General features: G+C 32.8%; 1 protein-coding gene across 3 annotated transcripts; it reads right to left on the bottom strand.

The window, feature by feature from the left end:
* Positions 1–25: 25 nt before the first annotated feature.
* On the bottom strand, positions 26–27,090 carry DCLRE1A_1 (DNA cross-link repair 1A protein). Of its 3 annotated transcripts, none has more exons than XM_051213412.1 (8): positions 26,656–27,090; positions 24,660–25,028; positions 24,491–24,624; positions 24,341–24,456; positions 22,795–22,977; positions 21,048–21,193; positions 7,925–8,305; positions 26–6,203 (listed from the first exon to the last, which is right to left on the bottom strand). In XM_051213412.1, the coding sequence occupies exons 2-8, from the start codon at positions 24,853–24,855 to the stop codon at positions 6,196–6,198; spliced, it is 1,164 nt and encodes a 387-aa protein (XP_051069391.1). In that variant the 5' UTR covers positions 24,856–25,028; positions 26,656–27,090; the 3' UTR covers positions 26–6,195. The 3 variants fall into 3 exon arrangements, with proteins under 3 accessions (XP_051069391.1, XP_051069392.1, XP_051069393.1); XM_051213413.1 differs by having other exon boundaries at positions 26–343; XM_051213414.1 differs by lacking the exon at positions 24,660–25,028 and having other exon boundaries at positions 26–343; positions 24,491–24,533; positions 26,656–26,695.
* Between the last annotated feature and the right edge of the window lie 895 nt (positions 27,091–27,985).

Below are 27,985 nucleotides of genomic sequence, written 5' to 3'. Positions count from 1 at the left end.
CCAAATTGTTTAGTTAAAGCAGTCGAATAATTAGAAAACAAACAATTTAGTATAGATTTGATTGGTAGACTATCCCGATAATAAGAAAAATAGTATCTTCCATAAATCAATATTTTATTTAACAGAAGCAAGAAAAGTATTTCTGTAAGAATAATTTATCCAAGTTAAACTAATGGTCTTTACCGTGACAGTGACGTTTATTTTCATTTCAACCAGCTGTTTACTGTATCTTTCGTCATAGTAATCGATTTACCAAAAACAGTAGGTTGTACTTGTACAGGATGAAGACGTGTAATGAATTGTTTTAACTCCAGAAAACTACTATGTTCACTATATGATGCACCTATTTTAAATATACAAAAACAATAAGTCATTATTTTAATATAGAAATATTAGAAGCATTATTACTACTAAATTATGTGGAAATAAAACTTTCGGAATTCCTGCTATTTACAGAGGATATATTTTGATAAATAGAGATTGACATGAGTTGAGTATAGTTTTTATCATGAAATGACCCAAGGTGGATAAATATTCAAGGCAAAATGGTGTTTTATAGCATACTTCGAAATTCCCCAGCAGTACTACCTGTTCCAAAAGAATAACGAAAAATATAAACTCACTGAGATTATATTAAAAAATGAAAGCCCAGATATTTCGCATACTCTACAAAAACTGTAAACATACATTTCTATTAAATTGTCCCAAATCAATATTACTAAAAATAACAACTAATCAATTGCTCCCCTACCTATATTTATATTAGTAATAATTGTATCCTTATAGTTGCAATATGTATAGTAATAATTCACAACACAATTAGTGTATCTTGATAAGGGTTTTAATTAAATTTTATTAGCTAAATTAAGAGTTGAAGCATTTCATATCGATCTGAATTATGGGATACTAAATCACCTCACTATGTTAACTATGGGAGGCGAAAATAGATTCACTTATTGTTGCATAAAACCATACTCAAAAATACAGCCGTCAAAAGGATGATAATGAAATCAGGATCCAAAGCTAGGTACTTAAGTGGTTTCGTGATAGAGAAGAATCTTAGTCAATGAACACTAGTATTTTCGATTCAGATGAGTGATATCCAGCTATCTAATCCAAGTTACAGTTCATAATGCTTAGCGTCAAAAAACAAATCGGAAAGAAACAATTGTCCGATCCCTCTTGAATTTAGTGTTTCAACTAAAATACACTATAGTTACCACTCTGACCTCCGAATGAGATAATAACTGGCAAACTAAGATCATAATATGAAATAATCGAGTTTAAAATAAGAACCTGTGAATTCTTGGTTCAAAACATTTTAAATACATAACAAAAATTAAACTTCGTTTTGTAAGTAATACATACTAGCTGGGAAAATAAATTCTCACCACTAAGAGTATTTCACATAACTGATAATAGAAATCGTTTGACTATTCCTGTAAGATATCAATACAATTTATGAAAATAGTGTAAGAAACCCTCGAAGTCAAACAAGTAACATTCTCTATCACAATAACCAACGCTTAAATTGTTAATTATAGTATCCAGAAAGTTCTACAGAAATAAGAGTGCGGTATTACAATAATCAAACAGAGATAACTATAAGAACAAAGCTATGTACTTTGGAGAAATTTGGTCGGTGTTTTCAAGACACACGAATCAGCTACACAATTATTGTTCCATCAAATTGTTTTCCTCCTGTCCAATGAATTCCGTTAGAATACACAACAGTTCGATATATTTTTCTGTTTTTACGGTTATATACACGAATCTATACTTATATTTTTATCAAATACACGGATAACAATCTTTCTGGGTTTTTTTTCTGTAAATTCACTGGTCACAACCAAAGACTAGACATCATAATCCAAGAAAAGTGTGATTTCCATGAATACATGTGTTCGTTATGTTAATTGCTACAAGTGACCAAATGTACAAACAACAAATAAACACGTGAATAACAATTAAATTAACAGTGCATTGGTGATAATATCAAACAAAAAAGTATCACGTTACCTTAATTATTAAGTATCTAATTCATTTGAAAGTCATCAAAAAGATGACACATCACATATGCTCATTCACAACCGATGAGTAATATAATTTTGATGGAAATCTACTACAATACAACTATTACTAGATAGCGAAATCAACTTTCATTGGTTATAAACTGTTTATTTAAGTGGAATACGAAATATGTTCGTCTAACCATGTGATGTTATACCAAGTAGTACAGTAATTAAACAACCTTTATACGCATTTTGGATTGCTGAATGGTTAAATCTCAAAATAAGAAAAATTCGGTGCATTACTTGTAGAGTCGGATAGAGGTTTGTGTATGATACAATCTCTTATATTCCACTGATGTGATAAACGATTGATGAAAGTGTTTGATATATAAAAATAACAGGTAGTCTGGTGTTTGTTTCAAGTTTAAAACCATTAAAAGTATATTGTAAATTTGTATCTGTTAGATTGACTGAAATACATTACGTTCACTGAGTTCATTTAGAACTGAATGTTCACTTTAATTAGGATTAAGTAAATAAACGGATCAAAGATGTCACTGATTATTATATCCTCATGAGAAAATATTGTTACTTGCTGAAATCGGCAAGAAAGCGTAGATTGTTGTTAACCTCTTACATAGTCTTACAGCTTTACTTCCCTGATATAAAACAAAACTTAAACTAATACATCACTGTACCGTGCTTCAAGTCGTTTCTATTCGTCTCTATTCATAAGTGAATCAAATGACATTAGTATCGTGGTTTTGTATAGATTGCTAAAATTTCATAGCTTATATTATGGATTGATTTTAATAAGACCTCCACTGAAAACCAGAAGGCACTACACAGTTGTTCCGAACCAATATGGAACTCCTCAGCAGTGGGCAACCAAATCGAGTATAAGACAGTTAATCACTGTAGACAATATATGGTCGCGCAATATCGCAACTGTTTGAATTTAGATACATACACCATTGGATCCCAGCTCAGTGGTCTAGAGTTTAGGCGTCCGCACGCGAGACCGAAGGTCCTTTGTTCGAGCTCCGGTCGGGTTGCGGTTGCGCACTGCCAACGGGTCCCATACTAATACGAAACTTTTGTTCAGTGCTTTCTAGTTTTCAATGGTGGTATCAAACCAGTTCGTGATGAAAATTATCAAGTGACAATAGTTTACGGATGAATATAGCCAAATAACTATGATGTCACCTGATCGATGGTTAACCTAATGGCAATCGAGAACTTAACAGATTCAAGATCTCTCCACTTGCCTAGATATATAATCTGATATTCAAAACTAAGGGGAATTAACTGACTGAAAGCAAATACCTGAAAGCTATTTTGCATCACCTGATTTATGTTTGTTCAATTCTCAAACACAAGATGGTTGACGAAGTCAAAATAAGATTCCCTACTTTTTTAATATACTGATGTAGAGTAAACCAAGCTGATTCTTATTCTCTGGGATAATATTTTATGTTAACAGTCAGTTGTAATCCCGATAAACTCTGAAAAATTTTTGAAACCTACATATGCAACTGGGCAAAGGTAAAGATCATGGAGACATTTAGACAGATCAAATTTTAATAAGAACTGAAATAGTTTATGCTCCAAAAGTCAACTAAAGTATATCTATGCACAGTTCTTTTTCATCAATCTCCGTTCCATAACCGAAAAACTTTTAGACAACTAAGGAATATGATTGTTTTAACCTGAAGATTAGTTCTTACACAATCAACATGTGGATTGACAACCAATATTACTCGCTACAGCATTTTTCTACCTCAATTTTAGTGATTAATCATTATACCAGTGAACGAAATAGCTTGTGACAGTTTCAAAATTTACATTTTGCTGATTTGCTTTGAAATGCGCAAATGAGAATCATGTTTGATGGTGTTTTATTATTAGGTAACAAGTAAAATGATCTTCCTACTGGGCAAAGTGAAAGTCTATTGAATCTGTTAAACTAGACTGAAATATATCATACTAACAACATAGAAAACGTTTTTTTCAATGAAATTTATGATAAATCTTACCAACTAAGAAGTTGAATCGTTTACTAGCATCCTAACGAATTTCTGTGTCAGCTATCATTCGTATGCATCAGATACAAGTATAATTTATTTATCTCAGTTAATAATAAATGTTGAAACTTCATCAGTAGTTTACATTTAGCAACCTAGAACCGATAATACACACTAAAATGATTCAGATAAGAAGGTTAAGGAGATTATTTCAATTTAAAGGTAGTTTTTCTTATGTGTTGACCTCAGTTAGGGAACTATTAGAAACAGACAGGGCGGTGGAGCGGTGTGTTCTGGTTCTATGAGATTATCATAACCCATGATTAGAGATAATTGATGGCATCATTCATAATCAATAACAATAGAAGAGATCCACTGACTCTTTCGCTACCTTAGATCTTTAGTTTGAAAACCAGTTCACAATTTCTATTCCACGAATACATTCTCCCCTCTTGAATTATATTGTCTATTAAGAGGACTGGTTGAAGAAACTGCTTTCTATAAGTATGAAACTGATCGACAGTAATAACCTTCGACCCTGTCAAGTATCAATAACAAAACCAGAAACCCATTTCCACCCGTAGCCCTTCTAATATTACTACCGGTTTCAAGTCCAGATAGGAAAGTACTGTTGGACAAAGAGTTAGCAACCCCACACCTTACAAAACAACCCTGCCACAAATGCCAATCACGACAAACAATTTAAACCATTAAAACTCTGTCGCTTGAGTTGAAGGATCTTCATTTAGAAGAATTATGATGCCCCATGCTGAAATCCGAGATTCTTCGGAAACCACGAGGCTGACGTCCCCTCTAACAGCCAGAGCAACAATTAATATAGGTACATATAATGTACGCATAATGCGAGAGACAGTGAGGACCAATCAAATAGCTGCAAAAATGGGGAAATACAACTTGACGGTGCTTGGAATAAGTGAAACCCATTGGACGAAAGCTGGAAAGGGCTGAAATGTGAGAGAACTACATGGTATAACGAAGAAACTAGAACGGAAATATAAGGATTCAGAGCGACCAGTCAAGGAAAAGGGAGGTCAAATGGTCACTAAGTCACAAGAAAGATTCCGAAATACAGCACAGAGAACACCAATGCAATGACACTTGATATAGAAGCTCTGGAATTAATAAACTTTCATATGATCGGGCAGCAACATCGATAAACAAGGAGGAGTTGATACGGATGTGAAGGTAAGGGTCAGCAAAATAAAGGCGGAATTCCTACTGTCGTAGAATATCTGGAACTCAAAACAACTGTCAGTCAACATCAAAGTCACAATCTTCAGTACAGACGTCAAAATAGTCCTATTGTATGGAGATGGAACTACGAGAACTACTACAACCATTATCAAAATGGTACAAGTATTTATAAACAATTGTCTACACAAGATACTCAATGTTCGTTGACCGGATACCATCAGCAACAACCTACTGTGGGAAAGAACGAACCGGCTTTCAACTGGAGGTCGGTAGGACATACATTGAAAAAATCATCAAACTGAATCACGAGGCAAGTTTTAACACAGAATCCTGAAGGGAAAATGAAAAGAAGATCAAGGGACATATTGCATCCGGGTATTAGTGGCAGACACCAAAATAATGAATAGCAACTGGACAACATTGCCTAGAACAGAGTTCAATAGAGAATCCTTGTGGGCGGCCTATGCCGCTACACGAGAGTAACAAGAGTATGTCAGTGAGTTAGCTTCAGAATCTAGTGATCTATACATTTTAAATTCAGTTTATTCACGAGATGATATAATCATCATCCAACCTCTGACTCAATACGATCGAACACTATTGATTTAACGAACTCTTTTCACTCCTATTCTATTTGTAGGCAGTGTGAGTATTTGTAAGCACATATTAAAAATATATGTATTCATAGATATTCCAATATGTTTGAATTAATAAAAAGACGTTTAATTGATTTGTCTACAAATAACCATCAGTAGATGATCATTTCTAAATTACATTAACTTTCTTCGCAAGATCAAGTAAACTTTACAATAAATATTTTAAGCTCTTCATTTACTAATAAACAAGTGAGTTGATGAGTATCTTCAAAACATTATAGAAGTGTCAATATGATAGGTAATCCAGTTTGACTGAAGTACATGATGAAAACACAATAGAGTTTCATTTTAATTCACTAAATTGAAATGAGAAAATAATAATTACAATGAAATAAATGATTTTAGATGAATTCTTTCAGTATTTAAAAAAAAAAACTAGAATTACCTTTAATAATCAACATTTTTAATTGATTTTTAAGTAACCATTTTTATTAGTATACAGATATTGTATTTCACTATGTTTGTTTGTTTATTCGCATACATCCATGAATGAATGTAATGCAATCCAATTTATGTAATGTTAGAGATAATATCGCTAATTCCTTGTCTGTCTATCTATCTATCTAACACTGTATAATTACTAATGTGAAATATATTTATTACAAAGTGATAATGACCAAAAATAAATTACATAAATGATTCAAACAAAATATATTGGTTGTAATTCAAATGTAATTTTCAGTAGATGTACTTCAACAGTTAACTCATTTATGTCATATACACGTATATATATATATATATATATATATATATATATATATATATATATATATACTTGCTGTATATAGGAATGTTAGTAAATCAGCACAATAACATTAATTTATATAGAATAATACAAATTTTATTTTATTTTGTTAGTACTCTCTCATTACCTACTAACAATCTGTAATAGTTCAATATCGAAACGTATAAAAAATAATAGAATTTAACATACTTTATGAGATATGATGTTGATCAAAAGTTAGTGTGAAAATGTATCAGTATAGTGTAGTAAAGTATTATTTTTAAAAAAACTTAATAACATTTTTTTTCTTTCATGTATGGTTACATTAAAATGTTGAAACTGAATATTATGTGTCTGAAGGAAGATTTCGGGGTAATCGATGAAATGGATAACAAAAATGGTTTATGGATCAAATTTAAAAGTGATTAGGTAAATGAGTATCAAAGGTTAAAAGATAATTACGAATGGTAATCAGTAATGAATTAAACTGATTTATTTGCAAAACACAACCATGAATCGGAAAAGATTAAAAGCAAAGTGTAATCAGATAACAGCAAAGAGTTTAAAAATAAACTCGTGCTTCCAGACAAAAACTTTGTCATTAGGTCAGTAATGATAATAAAATGAGATGACCTAAACATATATGTACATAAACATGCTTAATTGCAGTTGAATTTTTAATTACTTGGTCAAATCTTGCTCCAGGTTGTCAAAATTCAGGTAGTTATACAGAATTGATAGCCTATGAGATCAATACATAAACTTGGGTGTGATTTGTGAAATGCTTAAAGAAAATGAAAAAAGGTGTTTCTGGAAAACCGACTCAAATGCAGCTGATAAGATTAAGAAACTTGCTAATGACCTTATCAGGATACATGTAAGCAATTTGACAAGGATGATAAGGTACATACACTTAACCACTAAGGATTTATCAATTGCACACACCTTAAGTACACAGTTTTAGAATACTTTTACGCGAAGATTAAAATAAAGTAATATACGTAAATATTATGAAAAATGCATCAACTAAAATTAGGTAGCGGAATATCTTGAAACCGATTGTCGATATGCACGGCAAAACAAAGCTGAACTGACAATGACAACTAACATTAATGACTAAAAAAATTATTTAAGAACAAGTTAAAAGATGACTAAGTTTGCCTTCGATCCTAAAATAAATGATTATCAACATTCAACAAACCTCTGTATTGCTCTACTTTAGATACTGATCCTGAAAATAAAGAAATACAAAATATGAACATGTTCTAAACATGTAACCATCAGAAAACTTACCATAAATGTGAATGTCGCCCTTTTTCTGTTCCAAAACAATGCCGTTCCGTGGAGGTTTCATTGATGTTTGAGTATTACTTGACTGTCGATGAGACCAACCAGTTGGGCGCCAGCCTAGAATAGACCTCAATTTAGAAAGGGTTGATGAACTGTGAAAAGGATCAGTTGGTAATCGATTGCCCAATTTCTTTTGATATTCAACGAGGCCTGTCACATTTAATTGCTGCATAGGTAGAACATGAAGTTGAGCTTTGTGAGAACTACCAACGACATATTGAAGCAGTTCTTTGCATATAGTACAACCGCCTTGTGCAGCTAGCTTGATTAAACGATTTTGATTGTTTGGTAACCAAACCTTTAGGTTTAGTTTAGAGGCAAGACCTGTTCGCAGATTAACAGACATAAGAAATAAAACTCAATGAAAAATAAAACACAAAACTTAGCAAATAATCATATATATATATATATATATATATATATATATATATATATATATATATACCACACAGAACCTATGAACCAAACAGCTTATTTTGTAGCATAACAAACACATAAGAAAAGTGCTTCACCAGTTACAGGCATAAAAACAGGGAATACATGGTGATGATGATTTTATGGTCGTATATCGATCTAATTGTTCAAGTTAGACGCCAATTATGTTCGGGTATCCATTACACCAAGATGAGTAGCAAAAAAGGCATCTTAAAAATGATAAGATAGGAAAAAAACGTTTGATACCGTGAGCCGTACGCAGAATCATAAGCCATTTATTTTGTACTCACAAACAACAGTAACCAGTGTCTGAATAACTTAAGTAAAGTGGTCAAAAGAACTTAATGATAGTTAGCATGAAGCACTGAACCTAGGTCTCCTGATGAAAGGCACTCGTCAACAATAGTTATAGATGGCACTTAGAGAATTCATCAGCCCTAAAACATTTGGAAACTATGTTGTCCATTGCTACAACCAATGGCATTGCCACTAAGCTATCTGGATTGTGACTAACCTCCCGTAAGACTGAGATGAATAAACTAATTAGCCACTACGGGATATGTTGTACGGTATTCAATACTGACCGGGTTTCACCGATGAAGTCTGCACGGATTCAAAAAGTCCGTTTGGCTTTTGCCAACTTACGTCACCTATAGTGAAGGTGAGATACCCGTCTATCAATTAAAAGACGAGTATACTGCGCGGCAGTTCGACCTGTTTTACCTTACGGCTGGGAGACGTGGCTATTAAGAGTAGATGTAAGCTACTAGTATTTGACCACAGATGTCTTAGAACTATTGCCAGTATCTTCTAGGATCACCGGGTAAGTAATTGTGAGGTTAAACGCAGGAGTATTAGGGAATGATGGTAAATCAGTTGATGAGGTTGTGAATCTTCATCGACTGAGATGTTTGGGCCACGTGTTGTGTATGCCTGAACACCGATTACCACGACGCGCAATTCTGACTAGTGTTGGAGATATATGAGAGAAAGGTAGTGGTGGCCAAATTAAAACGTGGCATCAGTGGACAAAGTCACTAACTTCTGGTCTGAGCCAAGTTGATAGATGTAGACTTACCCGGTTGGAGTCTGCACGACTCTCATAACCAGTGACTGGAGACTCCGGGCGAAATGACTCAGAATCGATCACAATGTTGTAGGTGTATATAGTCGTTGACTTCCTTTAAACTGTGAGATTATAATTGCTTAATACTTTTCTTTCTACGAACCAATTGCTCTTCCCTATATCATATCCTTAGATGCAATATTTATTTATATATATTACTAACATATTACTGCTATAAATTTGGTGTTCACCTTGTTGTGCTAATCAAGTGTTGCAACCGATGCATATAAGTGCCTGGTCCTACTCTGTTACTGATTGACTGATGAAGTCAGGAAAAAAGGACAGGGTCTAAATGGTTTGAAGATCGAAAGGTCTGTTTCAGGAATCCAGTAACAACACTTAAAACATAAGTATAAGGAATCATTACCAAGGTTTGACTTGATAATTTCAAAGGAATTGAGCATTGGTTAGATTGTTATAAATAAAAAATAATATATTTGTAATATCGCAATGGGAGGAAGTGGCTTACATTGAGTCATGAAACGTCAGAAAATTTAATTTTCCTACTCACTGGGATATTACAAATATATTATTTCTCTATTTATAAGTATAGGGAGATGGATATACGTATCAAACTGGTCGTAGTAAATTACGAAAACAGATCGACACTAGAATACCGAAGTAGAATTGCACATAACTGTATAGTTTCGAAAGGTGCGTTATTAACATTTTAAAATGAAATTCAAACATTCTCAAGGACCTTCGAAACATCCGTCTAAACAGACTATCCCCCTAGCTGTTCGAAATAGACGTACGACACAACATGACTAGGGAGGTTTAAAAAACTTGTTACCGAATTCGAAGAGTTACAGTATTTGTTGAGGGTAGATCCTTATTTAGATATTTATAAAACTTCTTTTTTGATATGTTGTAAGGCAAAGGGACAGATGGCGAATCGAGTACTTTTCACATCATTAAGAATGTAATTTCCTCTTCTAATGCTCACCTTTATTGATATGAGCCTTTTTGGTAATCACCATTTTTAACCGCATCCTTTTGGACGGATACCCTAATGGTTTGGTTGTGAATAAATTCTTTTTTAAAATCTTTGAAATGTGCCAAATCAAACCAATCAATAATCTACTTTATCCTAAAACTATTACATAATAGTTAAGAAATTATTTTTGGACTATAAGATGTGTATGGTACAAATAGTGTATTAAGAAAAGCATGTGAGTGAGGAATCTAGATACATATAATAGGCCTAGATAAATTACCATCATTATTGCGATTATGTACAGTAGGAGAGATTTATAGGGTGGCCGCTTATGGTGCGCATAGTTGCATACTAACGAATATATATCGTAGTTATTTTTTTAAAAAGACTGAAAAATAAACTCAACAGACATTGGACTGTCATGTAATATGTTAAGTTGTGATTTATGAACTTGATGTTTACATACTAAATTTCCAGTTTAAACGATGGAAATGTGTATCAATTTAAGGAATTATCTACTTCTGATCTGAGTTATGTTAGATGGTGTAGACTTTATGACTGAAATGTCTAAATGACACGATTCAAAATCGATTGCAGAGGGCCAAATGCAATTTCTCTGAAATCTCGAGCGTTAATATAATCTTATGCTTTTCATTTCACCATCTTATTTCCTCTTTTCAAGCCACACATTTTTACGTTGTTTTCGATTTCCCCTTTTGTTATTTCGATGTAGTGTAATTAGATCTAAACACAATTGTGCTAAGTTCTATGCTGTTGACGAGTAATGACTAACAGACGATGAATCTATTGAATTTAAACCGATCAATCAATTTATAGTATCCTTAAATCCTCAAACTATAATATAACTCCAGAAATAGGAAATGAGACTAGACATGACTAATGAGCCTTAAACATTATAGTAGTTTGAAATTTGAAAGAAATAAGAACCAAGTTAGTGTAAATACATCTAGTCTTTAACTACGATGTTCAATAACTATCAAGTTAACACCGCTTATTTACGACTAAAGGCATCTCCAACTAAGATAGCAACCTTCCTAATACTTTCTCAGTGTTTTATGGTTGTTGGTTTTTTTTTCTACTTAAAGGTAAGCAGTAGCTTAAGGTAGTTACAGCACTTGAATTTCAACCATGAGGTCGCAAATTTAATCCTAGCTTTGACTACTTTAGCTTGGGCAACCTCACATAAAACGTATACATGAAAACCAAACACACGAACCAATACTTGTACGGCTTTGAAGAAAATGTAACAAATTCACAATTAACATGGTATTTTAATTGATTGATTTAGTTGAAATTTTAAATATAACAGTGATCAACACGTAGATCTTTGTTTAGAAAAATAAATAGGTACTATGAAAATGGAAAGTTTTCTATTATTATGGTGAAATGCGAAAATCTACGTGATTTCTAATACACACACACAGCGCTTTTATTCCCAATGGAATATTTATGAGTAAATTGAAAGTAAGAACTTTGTAGAACTATTTGTGAATAAGAAGAAAAAGTAACTAAGATAATGCAACTTCCAAAACGTTCTGTTTAAAGTCAGAACTGCTAGTTTTACTGAGATTTGCACTAGTTAAGTGTCATTATATATAAAATTACAAGGAATAAAGCGATCATTTAAGTACTTTTTATGAAACAATAAGACATGAAGGAAAGTTTCAAAGATAATATAATAAATGTCCAGTTGAATTTTCGTTTCCAATAAGTTAAAATTATGGTTGGATAACGCAGTGAAATATTCTTCATTCTTTCTCATTTGTTAACAAGTTTGTTTGTCACTGAACAAATTGGTTGACTTAAACAAATCCTTCGAAATTATCGAGTCAAACTTTGGTGATGACACTTACAAATCCTTCATTTGTATTTTGGTTGAATGTACGTGTGTATGTGTTATTATCGATCTGTATTTCGTCATAATGATGAACATTTTATGTTTACTTTTCATGGGTTTCAGTTTCATTTAAAGACGAAAACCAACAATGGTGAATATTAGTAAACATATCACTAAATATTTGGTACAGATGAGGAATTGATCAAAATTTATAAAAAATAAACAACCTTTTTAACGTTAAGATTTTAAACATGATATGAAATCGCCTTATTAACATTTTGAACACTTCTTTATAAAACAAAAAGATCCTCAAATTGCTATATCCTAGTGAAGATTAAATTACGAGTAACTTCCGAGAACTAATAATGGACTAATATTTTATATATAATGTTATTGTATCATTATTCAGTAACTATACTGTGTATATCCATATTCCTCTTATTATAAGCTTCATTTTGACCTATAGATTATTATTGTACGATTTACTGTTCTTAAGTTATACACAGTTATTTAATTACCGTCTCCCACATCCACAACTACTTTTTGGCCTGATGTTGTATAAATGTTATTTCCTATTTTATGGTGTGATACGGTCTGTTTGGCTGGTATATAAACCAAGTATGTTTGAAATAAATGATTCGATTAGTGGAAGCTGTTATTGGTGTTCTGGACTTAACTGGACGGGCTAGGCGAGCAAAGAACCAGTAGGACACTAGGCTGATCAGACCAGTCGAACGTCATTAGTTCAGGTACAGTACAAGAGTGAATAAACCGTATTTCGATTGGCGAATAAATTACGTGATAAAAAACCGCATTTAAAGTAACAACACAAACCATTTTTACATCATATAAAAAAAGCCTGATACAACCTCTATAATGAATACCGAACAAGAAACCACGTTTAAATGTGCACTGCACCAACAAGTTCAAATGCACAAAGTAGTTTAATTGGATATAATTAATTTGCTTTTACGTGAAAAAGTCATTTAAATCGCTGTTATTCATTGTTTGGAATTCATCACGAACTTTATGATGCACCCCAATCGCAAAACAAAGGAGGCTAAATGCCTAAAGCAGTTTCATTTGGAAACAAAATTCTCAAAACAGTAGAAATATGCAAAGAGAGAGAGAGAGAGGGACTAGCTATGGTATATAATTCACCCATTGAACGAGAATAGGGAAAGGATGAGTATTGTGGACCGCGGGGTGGCTACTCTAATTTCTACCGACTGACCAACTTCAGATATCCCAGTACGACCCCAATACTGTTCCCCAATCTCCAATATATCAGAACACGAACCGTAGATGGAAATTGTTTATGGGGTCAGAAGAAGAATAAGAATAGGAATGATACTTTACAGACAAATGCATATTTATACATTTAGGACTACCGTAAATATTGACCAACAGGAAAATGACACGTGAAATAAATATTGACCAGTAGGGAAACGACACGTGAACTAAATATTGACCAATAGGAAAATGACACCATTTCACGTTCAAGGATAGCATTAGAATTAACAGGATAATTTTGGGGATATTTTTCTGAATATCCCAACAATGAGTAAAATATTTTCTGAAAAAAATGCTTTTTTTAAAATTTACCAAGTGAATTCAATATGTAGACACTAATTCTCTAGACACACAATATATTACTTTAAATAAAAAATCTGTCTAACCAATTCATTTAAATTTAAGACCAATATCATGTTAGATGTGTGGTGTAATAAATTTCCATATTTCAATAACAAACTAAAACACTTGCTGAAGTGCAAATAGTTTCACTTTAGGATTAATAAATAGTTAAAATAAAAATTATAATTCACAGTGTTTTGCAATCTTTTTTTTAAAAAAAACTATCAATAACAACTTTTCACTGATTAAAGCATTTGACTTTTAGTCTATGAATTTCAGATCAGAGTTTTTCATTTTAAATTTAAATAAGTAAATGGTATTATCAGACTCAATTGAAAGTAGGTGACTCATAACTACTCGTCTACAATTTAATTAGGATATGTCTATGATTAACTTGCCCTACATATAACTTTCACAGTAGCAGCTCTATCAAATAAAATTATCTGGAATTGTGTTCTTTCATTTTACTGTATAAACAAAAATTAATGTTTACAAATAATAATAATAATAATAATAATAATAATAATAATAATAATAATGCATTTTGTGTGACTGACTGTATGCTTGAATCATACTTTATTTATAAACAATAACAATAATAAAGTAACGAAACATAAAGTTAGAATAAAAGTATGTCTTCCTTTTTTTTTAAAAAAAAGGATCAAGTGACCACGTTACGAAATTCGAAGCACATGTTAAGTAAGAGTAAATTCACACTCCCATTCTTACTATTTTCTCAAAGTAGCTTTATGGTTTAGAATCGTACAATCACATTACTCTCTTCATATTGCACATGACAGGCAATATAATAATAATAAACACAAGGATGTTTCAATATGCAAAGTAGGTGTAACAAGTAGAATAAAATGAAAAGATGATGACATAGAAATATGGTAATCGCTGAAAAATTCCCATTATATTAAAACACAATTGTATGAACGAAGTAATTTGATATTGGCAATGTCCTAGGAATTTGTACATTCGGGCTCGTGAGCACCTCTTCGTGTGATTAAGCCAAGGTGTAGTCAAAACGGTTAACAGGTCCATTTTAGACCATCTAGTCCAAACAGGACATACAGCCAACATGGAGCAATCTTTTGCAATAATCCATCGTGTTAACGTTAGTCTACCTAGTTCCGTCAGACTGAGAATCCTACAGACGGCTGAAGCAATTACTATTCGGATCAAAAAGCTAGAGCTTTACATCCAAAAGAAATATGTTCAGCCACTCCTTTTACCCTGGTCAACTAGCTAATAATCAAATAAATATGGTGACGTAATTTGATTAATGTTTACTTTATGTCACAAACTTATTATTATTATTATTATCTTTACCATTGTTATTATCATATTTATCATCGTTGTTATTATTATTAAACTTGGTAACCTTTTTGAGGAATTTATTCAGTATCCACCCCTAAATCTACTATATCTGACCTAATTCATATTATCCTACATATTATTTAATTTCCGATTTTTATTTCATTATTTCCTCTCTCACCCCATGTTGACCATATTTATTCTGATCATTTATCGCACAATTTCATTTCACTTATAAACTGATTCAAGTTAACACTTTATATTAGTCAGCCCCAACATTAACGATTTGATTTTATATGACAAAGAACAGTTCTTGATTCACATATTACAATTTCCAAATGATGTACTCTGCCTTAAATCTGGCCAATTTTATGGATTATTAATTTGGATTTATAATTGTAGAACCTGATGAGAAATTATTGAAAAGAATATTCTTCGTTCATAAGAATATGTACAAATAATATACTAATATTATAATTGAAAACTAGGAATAGAAAAGTAAATAAATAATTGTTTATGTGTTATATCTGAACGAAGAATAAATGAATCGTAACTGCTAGGAATTATTTATAGACTACTACTACATATATTCTCATTGGGTAATTATTAAGTAACTAGATTATGAATACACTTGTGTTCTTTTTTCACAAGCTCTTATTTGACCTATTGGCTACTTCAGTACGATTTACCAATCTTAACTTATTTCCGATTTATCCGTTACAGTATCACGCACTAACAGCCACTTTTAGCTTGATCTTGTATAATTACTATTTTTCATTTTATCGTGTTATGTGGTCTGGTCTGCTTGTATATAAGCCAAGTATATCTGAAATATACGATTCACACAGCGGAGATTGATATTTGTGTTCTGCACTGAACTTGTTGAGCTACGCTAGAAGTTATTATACAGAGGACCGATAATGACCAAGAGTTGACTCAAGGTTGCTAGTACTAGTTAACGCATTATTGTTTGGCACAAGGACAAGATCATAGAAGTCGATATTCTGATTGGCAATTTTTGTCACGTAGTATTTGACGGGCCATAGGAAAATATTTCATCAAATAATTCGAAAGAACATTAACACTTGATATATTACAAACATTGTAACGTGAACCATTAAAAACCAAAAAAACCAGGCCAACTTCGCATAAGACAGCTCAGCAATGTGCGACTACAACCCTACGACAGGACCAAAGACCTTCAGGTTTTCTGAGTAGAACTTAACTTTTAGATTACTGAGTTTTCATTTCTAACATGAGTCAGTTCACGACATTGAACGAACATTTTGATCCTCAATGTTTAATCTGTTATGTGGAACTATATATATAAAATTTTCTTATAAACTTATATTTTAATACATATAAATTTCATTGTAAAACTTTGAAGTGAAAAGGATTGTGTTTGAATTAAGCGTTCTATAATTATAGTATATTTGTGATAGGAAACAACTCTAACAAAACTTTGATACTACGATAGAACAGCTCCTTTTTCAATTGACCCGGATTACTCCGAAAAACAAATCTTATAAGGAAGATTTATTTGATAGAGATTCAAGAAGATCAATTCACACACGAGTTTATTCAATTACAGACAGATTACGTTCAGTGACAATTTGTTAAAGAATTTACCGAACTATCATTTGAATAAAAAATCATAGTAAATTGATGAATTCAATGAAAATTGATTGGAAATCAAATGAACAATATTCACACAATTAATGAATAGTGAAAGCTAATCAGCGAAAATCACCCTAAATTAATACGTGAATTTCAAGATTGGATTTTTTTTCTAATACATTGAACTTGGCATAACCAATAAATTAGTTTGGTTGAACAGTTTAAGGTTAGTTTTAAAGTGGTCTTCGTTAAATCTTCTTTAGAGACATTAAGACGTTAGTTTGGCCACAAAAAAGGTTCAGTATACAACGGTGAGAGGATTTCTACTTTACACTTGTGAAACCGAGTTCTATCAAGTGAATGTTTGGCAACTTTGTATTAGATTAGTGTTTTGGCTGAAAGATTGTTTAAATCCGGTGGTAAGGCCGAGTAATATTAAGGGCAGGTAATGTGTTTTTGGGTATCGCAATGACAATCCAATCAAGTGTAAAAATCATGAAATACAAGCTTTATTGGTGATAATGTTTTAATTAATCTAGTTTATACAACTTTGGTGACTGATATCCAATGTTCAATAAGAACGATGTCTTCAATCACTGAATAAAAATAACACATTTTACACTTTTTCCTTTGTTATCATGTTCCATAAAAAGTATCGTGAATAACAAACACTGAAAGATAATTTACACGAAAAACTGACAAAAAACAGATATCTTCAGTAGAACAACTGTGTGTTGTGCCTTTAAGGCAGGCTAGTTATCACGCGATTTATTCGCCAATCGAAGGACGACTTATTCAATCTTAGTACTGTGCTAACATAATGACCTTCGACCGGTATGAGCAGCCTGGCGTCCTTATTGGTCCTTTGTCCACCTAGCCCGTCCACTTGAGTCCAGAACACCAATACCAGCTTCCATTGATAGTTATCGGAAGTTACTAATAATTTAATCTTCACTAGGATATAACATGGTGTATATTATTTATTAAAAGAACCAGCCAGTATTACATAATTAACAAATACCATGAAAATAACTTTTTCATGTAAAAAAAGACTAACGATTAGGCAGAAAGTTGACTATACTGAAAAAGTTTTCCAAGAAGGCCTATACAACAACAATAATTATTCTTTTAATCATTACCCCATGGTAATAATAATGGTTCAAATTACAGTTTTCTAATGATTAAACATCTGTTCCGCAATGTATATCCTACCCACTTCCAGCATATTTTCCTAACATACTCTTCAGTAGAAAGCCTGTTTGTTCTCTCCCACAATAGTTTGTTGCTGATTGTATCCAGTCAACGGACATTGAGTATCTTGTGTAGACAATTGTTTATAAATGTTTGTACCTTTTTGATAATGGTTGTAGCAGTTCTCGTAGTTTCGTCTTCGTACAATAGAACTATCTTGACGTCTGTACTGAAGATTGTGACTTTGATGTTGACTGGCAGTTGTGTTGAGTTCCGTTGTTTCTTCAACTATAAGAATTCTGTCCTTGCTTTGCCAATCCTCACCCTTACGTCTGCACCATATCCTCCACGTTCATCGATGATGCTACCCGGATACGTGAAACTTTCCGCCTCTCCCAGTTTCGCCATCAAGTGTGATTGGTTGTTCTCTGTATCGTATTTGAGGATCTAGCTTTTTCCCTTGTGTATGTTGAGGCTTACTGGTGCAGATACTGATGCTACACTGTTTGTCTTTATCTGCATTTGTTGGTGTGTATGAGATAGAAGGGCCAAGTCATCTGCGAAATCCAAGTCGTTTAGTTGCATCTAACCTGTCCATTTTATTCCGTGCTTCCCTTCAGATGTGGAAATCTCCATAATCCAACCAACCATCACAAGAAAAAGGAAGGAGGAGAGTAAGTAGCTTTGTTTGACTCAAGTCCTCACTTAAAATGCATCTGTCAGCTGTCCTCCATGCACCATTTTGCAGTGTAGTCCGTCGTATGAATTCAGGATGATGTTGATGATTTTCTCGGGCAGAGTTAGGCTCATATATTCCTAATTGTAGTAATTGAATATATGCAAACAATTCACTTACTACCAAACATTTTTTTAGAATTACTTGAATTGTAAACCAAATAACCATAATTTTTTGTACTGAATAATTCCATAGCTACTCAATAGAATTAAGGCACGAATTTCATCAATTTCACAACTGCCTACTTATAAGTAGTTTATAAACAACATACTGTTTTTCTAAGCACATGAAAAAAACTGATAATTTCAGTGTATAAGAAAGTCTAATTCAAACCTGAGTTAAAATGTACATTGATTATGTATATCTGCAAAATTCGATAGAGTAGTATTGTCTTTATTTATAAAACAAACGTAAATCAACTAAGTCACAACATTAAAACATGAATATATATACATCTCCCTTTAGTTTTACATGGTAGATTTGAATTGTTGTCCTTTTTTAACTGAAAATTAGGAAGAGTTCATGCCATGCAATTGTTTATCCTATCTCACATGGAAGTTGATATGATACAATGACTTCTACTCCATAAATAATTTAAAGTAACCAGAGATCGATCACACAAGCTAAAGTTTACTGCACTTTAATAAATCTATGATTATCGAATGGTTAAAAAACTATTTTGCATTCAAATTGATATTTCTGTATATGTTGCACATTCTTCGTAATGCTAATTTCTAATTGTCAGTTGTATAATATCTTACTTGATATTCCAGTATCTTGAGATCTATTTTGAAATCTTTATTCGTGGTTTCCTCATTTTCCTTTACCAATCAATTTAGGTAAGCCTGACCTACTTCTTTAGATTAGTTATTTACTAACCCTATGAAAAATTGAATTTATTTTCTATTATCTGTATGAATAACTCCCCTTAGTTGAGAACAGTCAGTAAGTTAACAACATAGGACTTAGGAAAGGTATATATACTTAATAAAACCTGAATCAGTAAAATCAGATAGGAGATAAACAAGATGAGGAGCGTAGGGTGGAAAACAATATAGAGAGTAGTAGAAATCTAAATATGAGAAATGCTACTGAACAGTCAATAATAATATATATGTACATCCTGAGCAGCTTTTCGATATTGCACTTTAGTCGCAAATTTTTAGTATATTTGGTAATATAGTTAGCAGTGGGATCCAGACTGTGTATTTCGCCTTCTTTGAGATTCGTCTGAATTTACCTTCATCTTAATGATGATGTCCACACTGAAACCTGAACCCAAAACCTTTTGCTTCAAACTTCGGTGAGTTATCTATTGAGCTACTGATTCCATACGATAACTAAGATTCTTATTCTTGAATATCAATAAAAAGATATCACAAATCTTTACTAATACCTTCACATCTGTTGAACAAGTTAGTAGTTGTCTGGATTCAACAGCTTTGTAGACAACACGCTAGCATTTGAAGCGCAAAGTATTGTGTTCGAATCTCAGTGCAAACATGAACACTGAGATGCATGCATATCTAACTGACGACTCCCGAATATGAATAAACGACTAATTTAGATTGCACTGCTAACTACACACTAAAGATACTAAAAACATAAGAAATGAAGTTAGAAAAACAAAGATCAGAGCATTAAATGATAAGAATGACACCAAATCCAAGATTTATAAGAAGATAAAGAGTGAAAAGAATTATGATGGGAAAACATGTATTTCCAGAAACAATTAATACAACTATTTGAGCTAACAAGCGAATTTACTGAATAAATCAAAAATATATATTGTTTCATTACAATGACTGTAATCGACCTACTTAAAATGTAGAAAGAAAAAACTGTACAAAAGCATTTGATTGTCTAGATCTTATAAGAGACAGTATAAGAGAATAACTTGACGAATGTGTTGAATGACAAATACATATTTATTCATAGGCGTTAGAGAAATATACAAAACGTAATTTTTCGTGCATATATACCGGTTATTCATGTCAATACTATAGAATTACGACATCATTTAATGATGAATGAAACAGATTAACTTGTAATAACCTCAACAGACAAAAGAAATTTTACATGAAAATGATAGAGTCTGTTCAATAGTTCGGAAACTTGATCGGGTACCACATTCAGAATTAGTGGAAGCTATTGCTTATGTATAATAGTAATAAAGAAAATTGAAGCCGTACTGTTATAAGTAATACCTACCAAGTGTAAATCGTTCCTTGCCTATTGAGTACATTCCACAAACAACTAAAATGGTAGGATCTTTTATCAGATAATCACGTGTAACTTCTAGTGCTCCATGAATAACATCCAGTTGAGTAGGAAAGTCATACTGAGATGAACAATATCTAAAAATTGGTAGATCATTCATAAAATCAATACATGAAAAATTTCTATCTTGTCAAAAGTGACATCTGGACATGGGAAACGAGAAACAATGTAAAAACAGCAATAACATAAGATTAATTTTAAATCAACTAATCATTTTTAGGTAGAGAAAACAAATAATTTTGATTGGAAAATATATCAATATTTTTAAATGTAACATCCTACAAAACTTATTTAACGAAAAATGAATTACAATCAGAATGAATTTAAAAAATAAACATTTAAAGAGCATTAGAAACTGGTACTGTATCCTCGGGTTTTCTACAACTAATAAACCTTAAGTCGATTAATACTCTACTTTAATGTTATCGTAATTCAGTCAGAGAAATGCCATATGAAAATTCAGAAAATACTGAGTTATTTTCCAGAAAACATCGTCTATACGCTGTTCATAATTTCGGTCATCACACCGTATATTGTGGCTCTTTACCCAGAAATATGATTATCCAACGATCAATTTAAGTCCGTAGAAACAAATAAATTAAAAAAACTGACTGTAACCATAACGGTTCTAGTCATTTGTTTCATGTCTTTGATATGATGGGAAGAAAAATAAATTTTCTATTGATTTACTCATTGTGAGTTTTATTCAACATTACATCCATTCTAATTCAATGTAATGATCATTCAGTGTAGTAATTTTTTTTCTTTTGTCGTATGATATTCTATTCTGTATCGTATACGATATTCTTGTATTCCATTGACATGAACTATGCTCATTATATGATTTGTTATAACTCTAAGTATTTTTCATATATGTGATTTTATTCTAATTATTAATCAAAAATGGGTGCAAAATCAATATATGAACCAGTGTATTTTAGACTATTTCGATCATCGTCGTCGTAATTTGGGGCTAATAAATCATCACTTATACCAGTCTTTGTGTTCTTACTTTCACATCGTGGGAATTGCCGAGGTCCAACAATTGCGACGACCGAACACAAGTCTTTAACACATTATGTTTATGTGAAGGATTTATGACAAAACCTTTCATCTAAAGTTAGATTACATACACCACTATATCTTAATATAGTGAGAATTATTCTAACAGGAATTGTCATACATAAGATAGCGCTCAAGTAGTGTATTTAAAATATGAATGTATAATTTAAGAGATTTTGGTACGTTCGTGGACCAGATTAATATTTCGCAACTCTAGCTTCAATATAGTGGACGAAACTACTTTCTCTTTTTCTTTCCTGTCCCGCTAATTGAGTGAGAGGTCCAGCTTCTTCACAAAAGCTTTATTGATGATGAACTTAATAGAATCTTTTAAAACATTCTAGTTACTCAGTTATATATCAGTTGCAATGACTAAAATTTATGAACTGAGCAAATATCACTCAACACAAATAAGTAAAAATGCATTGAATGTCATCGAGTAGTGCAGCGAAAATGTGTTGACATTACATTGATCTTAAATTAATATTGATTTCCTTCTTCATAAGATTTACTTCCACATCACTCACAGATTTTTGCTTATTTTAGAATGAAAAATGTACTAATAATACAAATATATACACTAGAAAAACATATATAAATAAAACAGGACTCCTACGTTGTATCCAAAAATATTGAATGTATTCTTGGTAACTTTTTGGAAGAACTGTCGTCCGATAAATAATTTGTTAATATACTTGGATGAGTTAACATTGATGGTGTATAACGAAAGTCACCAGTATGCAGATAAGTCTTCTGTTTTGATGGCACATAGAAAAGGAACATTAAAGAGCCAGGACAACTGTAAGATAAATTAGTGGGAAAAATATAATGAAATAGTAGCATAAGCATGCATTAATAAACCTTATTATATCGTGACTTCAATTTAAAATAAGAATCTCAGGGAAATCGGCATGAATCAATGTAAAATGGATTGAAAACTGAGAATAAAAATTGCTTCATGATGTTATTTAAACTTTTATTTATCCAGTAGCTTCTACTGGTTCTTTATTTCAAAAACATTTATTCTCATAAACTTAAAACGGAATATATTTTCAACTGTATAAAGGTTTAGAAGCGCAGATTAAGAATTTCACCTTTGTCGATATTCGGTGATCAGTCGAAAAACATATGAAGTGTGTTAGAATTATAGAAAATCTGATTTGAACTTACAGGAAGAACTCTTAGAATGCAAAATAAAACAATTAAGATACGTCGAAAAAATGAATACAGTGAGTTGTCAGTGATGTGAAATATATATACCGCACTGCTAACGATACTCATGTGAAGTACTATAATTAGCAACTAGTTGGATAAAGGCTTCCGTCTAGTTGAATTATAAGACTAATCTAATTCATTAAGTTACTGGCTACTGGTTAGAGAAATTTAGCAAATTGTGCATTTTTTTGTTAACTTGAAAGCAAAAACTGACAGCCGAGAACCAAATAAGATTTTCTGAAGTCCGGTACAACGAAGCAAACTATATCGTTCATCTTCGAACGGCACTGATAATATCATTCTGATCCCTTCTCTCTACATTATGTCAAGCTCCTCCTGTTATATGTGAGGTGAATTATACCTCTTAGAAAGGCTCTCAAAAGTATATATACACTGTCAACTTGTCCATCTTTTTCACTGCAACATCCGTTGTAGCTGAATTTTAAGCAAATAATGGACTACAGAAGGCTTGGATACTTGGTTTTATGTGTACAAGTATACTGACGAAAATGTCGACTGTTATATATTTTTGCAGAAAATGAAAACCCAAAGACCTAGATCAATGAACTACAAACACTGGCATAGTTCAGAGCTCAATTTACACTTTGAAACGTTATGTTTACGGTATCAACCTATTTTAAGGCCATTCGAGTGAAATAATTAAATGAGTGCTCAAGATTTTGAAGATTTTTAGTGGAGTATAAAGAAATAATTAAACCCGGATTCATTTATTCAGAACAATTACGAAAGTCTTATCCACTCAACGTTTTGACAAACAAACTTAGTAATAATACAGCACATTCACTAGCAAAAACTTAACTGACCATTCTACCTGAATTTTGCTAACCAAAAACAATCGTCAAGCTAAAATAGCTACAATATTTTGCAGAATCAACACATTTAAAAACAAAAATCAAGAACAAATGAATATTTCACTATAGTCTTACTGATTAGCATCTAAAGCTGTTACTTCTACATCGCCAATCTTTGTACTCTTCTCTATCTCAAGCACATTAATAACCAGCCCCAAACCATAAGCATTTCTCAAAAGATTCTTTGTCACCTAAGACTATAAATAAAAGGAAATGAAAATATACCTCGCTGCAATAGATATCTCCTTTAAAATTCTTGTGGATGCCTCTGAAATGATCAAAATGGAAATGGGAGAGGAAGTAACAGGTACATCCTGGAATTTCAGCATAACAGAAAGCATCAACAGTAAATGATGTGTCTATCACTACTATAAACTTAAATAATTTGACAAACCTGGAATCCACTTATAAAAAGGGCATTTTCTGGGAGTTTTCTCGAGTGGGTTGCTTTTAGATACTGGGAGAGATGTAGATATATTACATGGGTTCATGGTTTCGGCAGGAGCTTTGTATTTTTCGTCTCGGATAAAATAAGACAAAATACACTCCCCGACATAACCCTTTTTCCGTTTCTTGCCTGTCTTATTCATTGGAAATTAAATTAAATTTAAGAACAAATGAACGATTTTAGATCATTGGATCATTACATTTAGAACATTCTGCCATACATAATTAAGGGATTTCTGATCATTTCAAATACGTATTGACGAGATTGACACCTCTGATAAAATTGATTTCAGGTCTGTAAGCAATGGTTCCCGTGCTGAAAAAAATTGAAAGATATACTTGGACAGGATAGTAACCCTTTTGGTACCCTATTGTGCCACAAATTTTGTTAGGAATAAATAAGAATTAGGAAGTCATATTCTTATATGAAGGATTAAGACGGTGAGTTACAAACAGTCTAATAGCAAGAAGGAATTTAGTCGGATGGGTAAGCATCCTATCAAATTTGGTGGGTTGAATGCTAGAACCTGAGCATATGTAAACCTGCCTAGCTTCGTCAGTTTACGTCACATATGGGGCCGATTAGATGCGTATTCAGCTATACGAGGTCAAGTATATTCCGAAATAGTTTGATTTTTGACCTTTGAAAGCAAAGAACATAGATAAACTGGGAGGAAATGACTGTTTTTCTTCCATGTAGTGAGACTAAAGTGAACAATGATAAGGCATACATTAATAGTCACTACTGATTGTCCAATGTGGAGGCAGCATAACCTGACTCACTCAAAAATTGTCAAATTACTTAAGTGAGATCCCCTCTGAAAACATTACTGTAAACGCCCCAGTCATACTATCAATATAGAATCTGTAGAGTATAATATTCACCAGGGAACTAGTCATGTTAACTAGTCAGGTTTTGAGTAAATGAATCCTTAATTGAAATTATTCCTGAAAAGCATTACTTTTGAATTACTTACCAAGTATTTTAGCATATACCTACACCTGATTCAGTGACCAAGAGACTGGATGATGTCTGAATAACCCCTATTTTCGGAGAGATGAATAGACAGCTTGTATCTAGTTCCTGACCTGTAAGTTTAACCGTAGCAGTTGTCAAAATCCGTCGTAAAGAGAAGACTGTCTTGTCACGTAGAAGCACAAAATCTGCTGACACTGGACAAACACGACCTTCGCACTGACCATTTTTACTTGGTGAACCACCAAACTGAAACTATATCAATGAGGTTCGGTGAAGTACATCATGATTTGACTTATGCAGAACATTACTAAACTCGGAATAAAGAGTACGATACAAACCTGCACAAGCAGATTTTCGTATGGTCAAAGATAGAGAGCAAGAACAAATGGGGCACTTTATGATTGCAAACCTGTGGAGATAAACATTTTGAACCTTTCTTAAACTCCAGCTGGAGTATAACTTATCTAATTTTGTACTAAATACTTCAGGCAATCTAGGTGCATAACGGTGGTTTAAAAAGTTAAATACGACGCGTATTGGAATTTATTTCAACTTTCCACACGCGTGCTGCGAAATAGTAATAATCAGTGAGTAAGGGGACTAAGTGGTGTCAAATTAGTCTAATCAAATGTGATCCAGACTACATATAGAGCAATTTTACACATTATTTTAATAATGTTTAACATTCAGAAAATCATTTGGAACACAGGTTAGGACTGACAACAGATATTGAAGCATGGGCAAACAGAAATGCACACAGACAACCAAACGTCTGTGTTGCAATGTCATTATGGTACAATTCTGGGTTTTCTGGAATTCTCGTAGTTTATGATCAGCGAACATTGTCTAGAGGATAGTACATAGTGATACCAAATGTTTCAAGCTTAAAACTGATGTGGACTAATTGATTAGATGGTACGAATAAACGAATGAGGTGAGACGACACAGAAGAAAAGTAACAGACCTCCAAACAGGGCAACGCTCCTAGGGTATCGTCCACTGATGGGGGTTGCGAGCACTTGAAGGTCAAACAGTCACAAAATGATTGGTGCGTCAAATCGACAATTCGTGAAGATTTTCAGAAGCGGTCAAATCAAGACATTTTTAGATTTGAATTGAGTTCAGCCGCACTATGTCTGATAACGTTCATTCTTCAAGTAACGAAGGCGATTCCATCGTGATGATGCATGATATAGGACGAATCTTCAATGATATTATGTTATCTCGAAGATTTACAAGTTGGGACAATTTTGAGACCTGTTTGAAAGAAGTACATAAGGTAATATGACCTCTGTGGTTAATAATTATTTTTTTAGTATACGCATACTAAGTACGTTATGTCAGTATGCAAAAAGAACAGTGATGATCCAACTCTAAAGTACTTTTTCGTGAGATATATCTGTACATATGGACGTAAACGCAGTTCGTTAGAGTCATATGCTTGCGTTCAGGATGTAAATGATGATAGTAATAATCATTCTTCTGAAGAACATAAATCCACGGGGCCCGATGAATTACATCCTAGGATACTGAAAGAATTATCTAACTTCGTTGCAAGCCCTTTAAGTACATGCTTTAACCTATCCGTTACGCAGGGTCGCTTACCGAAAGATTGGAAAAACGCCATAGTAAGTCCTGTCTTCAAAACAGGCACGAAACACAAACCTGAGAGCTACCGCCCCGTTAGCCTAACTAGTGTGGTTGTTAAAATCTTAGAAAAGATTATTCGGAAGGACCTGTTTAAGTATCTCGATAAAAACCGGATCCTCTCGGAGAAGCAGCACGGTTTCAGAATAGGTTATTCTTGTCTCACTAACTTATTAGTGGCTCGTGAAAGCTGGTGCGCTCTTAAGGACCAAAAGCTGCCTGTAGACGTCGCCTTCATTGATTTCAGTAAAGCTTTTGATAAAGTTCCGCACAACCGGCTGTTATATAAGTTAAGAAAAGTCGGGATTGGAGGCAATTTATTGATGTGGATAAAAGACTTCTTAGTTGGGCGGCAACAAAGAGTAAGGGTGAACTCAAAGTTATCTAGCTGGGAAACTGTGCTTAGTGGAGTGCCCTACGGTACAGTTTTGGGGCCAGTGCTATTCCTCTTGTATGTAAATGACCTTCCTTGTCTCCTATCATCATCGGTCTTGCTACATGCTGACGATGTCAAGATATGGAAAACGATACGATGTAAGAGTGATAGCTTAGAACTTCAAAATGACCTGAAGAGATTATCTGAATGGTCTGAAGCCTGGCAGTTGCCGATAAATACTTCCAAGTGTGTTGTGATGCATATCGGTCAT

Source organism: Schistosoma haematobium, chromosome 3, assembly GCF_000699445.3.
Source record: "Schistosoma haematobium chromosome 3, whole genome shotgun sequence".
Taxonomy (NCBI): domain Eukaryota; kingdom Metazoa; phylum Platyhelminthes; class Trematoda; order Strigeidida; family Schistosomatidae; genus Schistosoma; species Schistosoma haematobium.
This window is presented reverse-complemented; position numbering and strand designations above follow the sequence as displayed.

Excerpts from the sequence above, each read along its gene's own strand:
- DCLRE1A_1 (XM_051213413.1), bottom strand. The coding sequence starts at position 24,855 with ATGAATAAGACAGGCAAGAAACGGAAAAAGGGTTATGTCGGGGAGTGT. Across the intron at positions 24,625-24,659 it reads TTTTTATAAGTGGATTCCAG|ACACATCATTTACTGTTGAT; the intron begins GTTTGTCAAATT and ends TAGTAGTGATAG. Across the intron at positions 21,194-22,794 it reads TCAATATTTTTGGATACAAC|ATATTGTTCATCTCAGTATG; the intron begins GTAGGAGTCCTG and ends ACCAATTTTTAG.